The following is a 6,857-nucleotide window of genomic DNA, read 5'->3' as shown; positions in this document are numbered from 1 at the left end:
CCTTTGATACTGTCATATTTCGTTATCGTTCATAAATGAACGCCTCGGTATTGCAGAAAGCTCAAGGTTTAGTTCTTTCAGTCAGTCAAATGCTACAGGGAGTAGCATTTGACTGACATTTCATGGTCAAATGAAAGAGGTCGTAACTTTACAGGTCGTGGATTTTCTCAGTCATCATTTTGAGGCCCTGACAATAACCAGGTGTCAGGTGTGGCAAGTAATTTTCCTCAGGGGTACAATGTATCCATGTCGGCAGGAATGATGATTTCAGGACCAGTTTGTTCATATTGTAAGAAAAAGGGAATTTGATAAGTGCATGTTGGAAAGTGAAAAACTAAGATCAGAATGAGCAGGGGCCACATGCTCTGGCTTCGGTGATATCACAGCAAATGCCTGGCTGAAGATGTGCAAGTAAATAATTTTTAATACCGAAAAGGGTTATTCACCTCTTATGTCTAGAGGAATGGTATCCTTAGTGGAAGATAGCTCTGTCTCAAGACCTATAGATATCCTCAGAGATACTGGAGCCCTCCAGACTCTTATGCTAGAAGATGATCTACCATTTTCTGAGAAAACTTACACTGGAACCAGCGTACTCATGGGAGGAATAGGTTGTTACATTAAGGTACCTCTTCATGTAGTCCATTTAAAGTCAGATTTGGTGATAGGATGTATAGAACGGGAATCATGTCAACTTTACCAGTGCCAAGTGTATCGCTTATCACGGGCAATGATATTTGAGAAGATATTGTATCTGATCTTCCTAAAGCAAGTGAGATACGTACCATGCGATATGCAGGAAGACATAGAAAATGTATATACACATCCTGTCAGACCTCATTTCTATTGGCCAGGAGTTCCGACTGATTTTAGAAAAAATCTGTAGAACATGTCGAACATGTCACACTTGTCAGATGGTCGGTAAACCAAATCAGAAGATCGCAAGATATCCTTGACATAAGAGTATAGCCCCAACATCTAAGTTGCATCTGCCCTTAATACCATATTTCCTTGAAAACTTAGTGGAGAGGGGTGTGTGTGTGTGTGTGTGGGGGGGGGGGGGGGGGTATAGGGTATTTTATGATATCTTAAATAGAGTATCCAACAATATCATATTCCAAAATACATTCAAAGAACTAGATCTTGGCCTTAACATGACGGAAAAAGATTGGCAAACGATTAATCGTAGTCCCCACAGATATAATGTGTCCTCAAAACAAAAATGGTTCCAATACAGTATTATTCATAGAATTATACCAACAAACGATTTACTGTACAAAATGGGATATAAAGAATCAATTTTTGTAAACGAGAAAAACAAACCTAAGTGCACATGAGACTGCCGGAATTAAATTGCTTTAAATTGTTGTGTGATCCCTCCTTGTTGTGAATTGAAACTGTTTATTGGATCCACTCGTAACACCAGTGATTGTACAAGGCCACCTTTAGCAGCATTCCATCAAGATCACGGCGGGGGACTCCAAATGGGCCTCACATGTGATGGTCAAATCCGGGTCGTGAAGACAAAACGCCTTGACAATTTGGTTACTCCCAATGAACCCAGTGGAAACACCTTGATGACAGCTGTTCATTGTTACAACAGAGATTGTAATCTACGCAAGAATATACGAACATGTTCTAATTTAAACAGAACGCATCGGTGATCTTTGGAATAATGCTCACATCAAGTGGATTCCTTCACTTATATGTAGCTCGAATGGGGCATATATACAAAACATCCAAGCCAGAGAATAGCCAGTCTCGATTGCCTTGGTCAGATAGTCCATCATCAAACAAATTATCTTCCCTCGAAATCTCTCTGTCAGTATCTTCAAGTAGCATTTATAACATGAAGCATTAATGACGACAGTGTTGATATCGATTTCAAATTGTTTTATTATATCTTGGCAAAGTGTAGATACAAGAGCGTGTATCACGCAATCAACAAATAGAAAGGACAGGATGAAACAGCTAGGGTAACACAAAGATAAGCAAAACAACAAACAGAAAAAAACCATGATATTAATGAGATTAATTCTTAATCTTAGTCTTTAGGCCTCAACCATATGTTCCCGTGTGTTTTTATCATGTGCATAATTGACTTGCCTCTGGATGTGTTTGTGACGGGTGCTACCTGTGAGACAGGATACGCTCAACTTTTCGGGAACACCTGGTATCATCTTTATTTGATGCTGATTCATAAACACATGCATATGCACATGATATAGTCGGAATCGTACAATCGAGATTTCTAATGAATATGGAAAGGGTTTTGTGTCTTTTACTTAATTTGAAAATCACTAAATTAAAAACAATTGTAGCAAACGTATTTTACCTATCAATTGCGCTTTCATTCTCATTTGTTTAGCAATACGTCCAGACATGGGCTTCACACATTGTATAAATGAGCCAACAACCTATCTAGATATATCCCTTTCGATATCAATTTTACTAGAGGTCGCATGTTGCAAATATATTACAAAGAAACAATAACAATATATAATGGTGATGAGTAAATTAATTTTAACTAATTCACCAAGACCTGCAGTTTTTCCTGGTTTGCTATGATTTCGCGAGTGCAAGTTTTTGGTTCACAAAACACTCTCCACAAAACTGATTGACAAGAGGGATGACTTCAGCTTTCCAATAGTTAACTTTCCCTTCAATATTCAAGGAGCTCAAACCTTTGGTGTTTACATTTCACAACTTTTGAGATACAATCGAGCATGCTCCTTCTACCAAGATTTCAAATAGCGTTATACGACTCTTTCTCAGAAGTTGTTCGATCAAGGTTACAACATTCAAGGCCTCAGTAAAGCTTTCAAGAAGTGTTATGGTAGACATGTGGAGGACATTTCCAAATGTGACACATCAGTGACACAAATTATGTCCAATGTAATTCCCTATTTTGACTTGTGCCATGTGTTCCCCTGTTTGTTTCAGGTGAACAATTTACTGGCCTTTGCGTGTGTTTGTGATAGTGCCACCGGTGGGGCAGGATACGCTCACCTTTTCGCGAGCCCCTTGTATCTTTACTATTTGATAGTGATTCATAAACACATGCTCGTGGTAAAGTCGGAATCGTACAATCGACTCTGCTTCAGGCAGCGATTTGTGTTGGGTATGGAAAGGGCTGTGTCACTTTATTGCAGTGTCCTATATCCTGACAGAGCTTTAGTCTCTGATGTATAAATGTCAACTTGCTGTATTTTTTTAATGGACCTGGTGTTTACATTTAAGGCATGCACTTCTGCATTAAACATACAACATTGATCATCCGACATTAAACATATTATATTGAAAGGTACATTGACAAAATACGCGTGTGCATGTATGGGATTGCCAGGTCACTGCATATATTTGTGCTGTGTCTAAATGCATATGCTGCTGTGAAACCACAGCGCATTGTAGTCAAATACTTTGAGTTCTCGTATAAGGTAGTTGTTTGTATTGCTTTTTACCTTAACCATAGCAGACAGTATATGTTTGTAAAGCAGCTTGGTAATATAATCAGAATGTTACAAAGGACTCATCAGAGCATCAACATGGGAGAACAAATAATATAAAGTTGTGGTTTGACTGGATATACGAGATATGAAGTAACGAAAGCATATGTGTGTTTGTGTGTATCATCAAATAATTAAAGTGGCAGAACTATTTTCATTTTATCGTTTCTTTTAGAAAGATCGAATATACATTTATAGCAGAATATAGCATACATGTAGCAAAGCGATAAATCGCAAAGAACAATAAAGAACGAAGTGTATTTAATTTTACGATGAAACATTCTTCAACGATGACATCATTTCTGGAGATACCAACATGTGCTCGCAAATTGATGACGTCTTATGTTGGACCACGCCATCACTATTAAAATACAGGTAAATATTTTTTAAGTTTGTACATTTTATCGTCATCCTTAAATATGCTGTACATGATGTTTATATCTCATATAAGAAATATATGGGGGTTGTTTAACGTACAATAAAACACTGGGGGGAGAATAATTAAAGCTTCAACTACATGAAACTATCTGCTTCATTTAATATGTTACTTGGAACGTTGACAAAAATGCGTAAGTAAGCAAGGACAAAAAATTTCTTAAAAAATGTACATGTATTTACCAAGAAAGATGTGAATCCAAGTTTAGGCACAAAAAGAAAGATGTAAAGAACACGTTTGAATCTAATTAGTCGTGCTGTCAAACGCATCATGAAACTGATCCGTTTCCTTCAGTGAAATGTGGTCAGTCGCAGAGACTTAATCAGCATGCAGATGTCAACCAACTATTTCATATCTATCACCATTAAGACACCAGCCATGAATAAAATCTATTATGATAAGATATGAAGATTGAATGTTACACATTAAATAGCACTAAGCCTTTGAAGGCCTTCGGTTATCACCGTCACACGGCTTCTGTATTGTGAGGGCATTTCCATTTCACTGGTTCCAGGCTTCTGGCATCTGTGTCATGTCTTCCTTAATCTTCCGGGAACTGCTCAAACAAAAGATTACATAGATAAAGTGGACATATTCACCATTCTATATTACATAGCCAAAACTTAAAATATAAGACATGTTCACAGTATCCATGGATATAGCACATTGGTTCTAAATATGTAAACATATGAATAATATAGAATGCTCAGCCAAATTTACCTCTTCTTTTCGTGCATTAGACCAGAGCCTGAAACTTTCGGCAATATCTTCCTCGAACTTCTTGTTTTTGGAATAGATAGCAATTCCACGCTCTTGAAATCTTTTTGGAAGCATCCGTGATTTCTCGTAAAATAAATATAAAAATTCCATCAACAATGTGGTATGCCTATTTGATAGTTTACTATAAATAATTGTTTGAATAATTAAATCGCTGATCGCATATCATCAGATATTATCATAATTGGAAACACAGACATCCCCCAAACACAGGGTTGAACATTTAAGAATTTATTTGGAACTTAAATGTATTAAATAGCAAACACATCTATTATTCTTGTAAACAATTTACCCCTTGTAGTTCTTTTTTACTTGATTCTAAAGTGCACATACTGTAAGTGTTCCGTTCTGGTTAAAGCTACACTACAAATAATGGCATTTTAGGATTTTTTTTTTTTTTTAAAATAATACATACATACATTCCATCTGAACACAACATATAATCACAATGACATTTTACATTATGCATGAACAGCACGTGATGCACACAGAAGCCAAAGTGTGTGCACCTATCTTAAGCTTGGAACTCCCAAAGAGTAATGCAATTGAGCTAAAGGGGGGGGGGGGGGGGGGGGGGGGGGGGGACTGATTTAATGACCGTGAAAAGACTTGTGGCTGTCCATGTTGATGAAAAGTTGCGTCCTGTCGTTAAAGTCACTGGAATCAACGGCACAAATTTTGCAAGACAACAATGACAGACCACATCGTCACCGATTATCTCCTACGAGACAGCATACGGACAATGGATTACCCTGCTAAGTCCCTTGACATATTCCCAATAGAGCATCTGTGGGATGTTCTTGGGCGGAGAATGTAGCGGAGACCCAGCACCCGTCAACGTTTCCGAGCTTCAAGTAGCTCTTCAGGCGGTGTGGCGGGTAATGCAGCGGAGACCCAGCACCCGTCAACGTTTCCCAGCTTCAAGCAGCTCTTCGGGCGGTGGGCGGGTAATGCAGCGGAGACCAAGCACCCGTCAACGTTTCCCAGCTTCAAGTAGCTCTTCGGGCGGTGGGCGGGTAATGCAGCGGAGACCAAGCACCCGTCAAAGTTTCCCAGCTTCAAGTAGCTCTTCGGGCGGTGGGCGGGTAATGTAGCGGAGACCAAGCACCCGTCAACGTTTCCCAGCTTCAAGCAGCTCTTCAGGTGGTGGGCGGGTAATGCAGCGGAGACCAAGCACCCGTCAACGTTTCCCAGCTTCAAGTAGCTCTTCAGGCGGTGTGGCGGGTAATGCAGCGGAGACCCAGCACCCGTCAACGTTTCCCAGCTTCAAGCAGCTCTTCAGGCGGTGGGCGGGTAATGCAGCGGAGACCAAGCACCCGTCAACGTTTCCCAGCTTCAAGCAGCTCTTCAGGCGGTGGGCGGGTAATGCAGCGGAGACCAAGCACCCGTCAACGTTTCCCAGCTTCAAGCAGCTCTTCAGGCGGTGGGCGGGTAATGTAGCGGAGACCCAGCACCCGTCAACGTTTCCCAGCTTCAAGCAGCTCTTCGGGCGGTGGGCGGGTAATGCAGCGGAGACCAAGCACCCGTCAACGTTTCCCAGCTTCAAGCAGCTCTTCAGGCGGTGGGCGGGTAATGCAGCGGAGACCAAGCACCCGTCAACGTTTCCGAGCTTCAAGCAGCTCTTCGGGCGGTGGGCGGGTAATGCAGCGGAGACCAAGCACCCGTCAACGTTTCCCAGCTTCAAGTAGCTCTTCAGGCGGTGGGCGGGTAATGTAGCGGAGACCCAGCACCCGTCAACGTTTCCGAGCTTCAAGCAGCTCTTCGGGCGGTGGGCGGGTAATGCAGCGGAGACCAAGCACCCGTCAACGTTTCCGAGCTTCAAGCAGCTCTTCAGGCGGTGGGCGGGTAATGTAGCGGAGACCCAGCACCCGTCAACGTTTCCAAGCTTCAAGCAGCTCTTCAGGCGGTGGGCGGGTAATGTAGCGGAGACCCAGCACCCGTCAACGTTTCCCAGCTTCAAGCAGCTCTTCGGGCGGTGGGCGGGTAATGCAGCGGAGACCAAGCACCCGTCAACGTTTCCCAGCTTCAAGCAGCTCTTCAGGCGGTGGGCGGGTAATGCAGCGGAGACCAAGCACCCGTCGACGTTTCCGAGCTTCAAGCAGCTCTTCAGGCGGTGGGCGGGTAATGTAGCGGAGACC

The 6,857-nt window shown here is 42.0% G+C and overlaps 1 protein-coding gene across 3 annotated transcripts in view; it reads right to left on the bottom strand.

The window, feature by feature from the left end:
• Positions 1–3,469: 3,469 nt before the first annotated feature.
• Positions 3,470–6,857, bottom strand: part of LOC125376794 (deoxynucleoside triphosphate triphosphohydrolase SAMHD1-like) — a 30,715-nt gene continuing 27,327 nt past the window's right edge. For all 3 annotated transcript variants that reach the window (XM_048388744.1, XM_048388745.1, XM_048388746.1), the window contains 2 exons: positions 4,663–4,785; positions 3,470–4,498 (listed from right to left, as the gene is read on the bottom strand). In XM_048388744.1, the coding sequence (XP_048244701.1) occupies positions 4,484–4,498; positions 4,663–4,785 (138 nt within the window). In that variant the 3' untranslated portion in view covers positions 3,470–4,483. The remainder of the gene's footprint in view (positions 4,499–4,662; positions 4,786–6,857) is intronic.

Source organism: Haliotis rufescens, unplaced genomic scaffold (assembly GCF_023055435.1).
Source record: "Haliotis rufescens isolate VD_foot unplaced genomic scaffold, xgHalRufe1.0.p SCAF_78, whole genome shotgun sequence".
NCBI classification, from domain to species: Eukaryota; Metazoa; Mollusca; class Gastropoda; order Lepetellida; family Haliotidae; genus Haliotis; species Haliotis rufescens.
The sequence above is the reverse complement of the archived record's forward strand: the minus strand, read 5'-3'. Positions and strand labels throughout refer to the sequence as shown.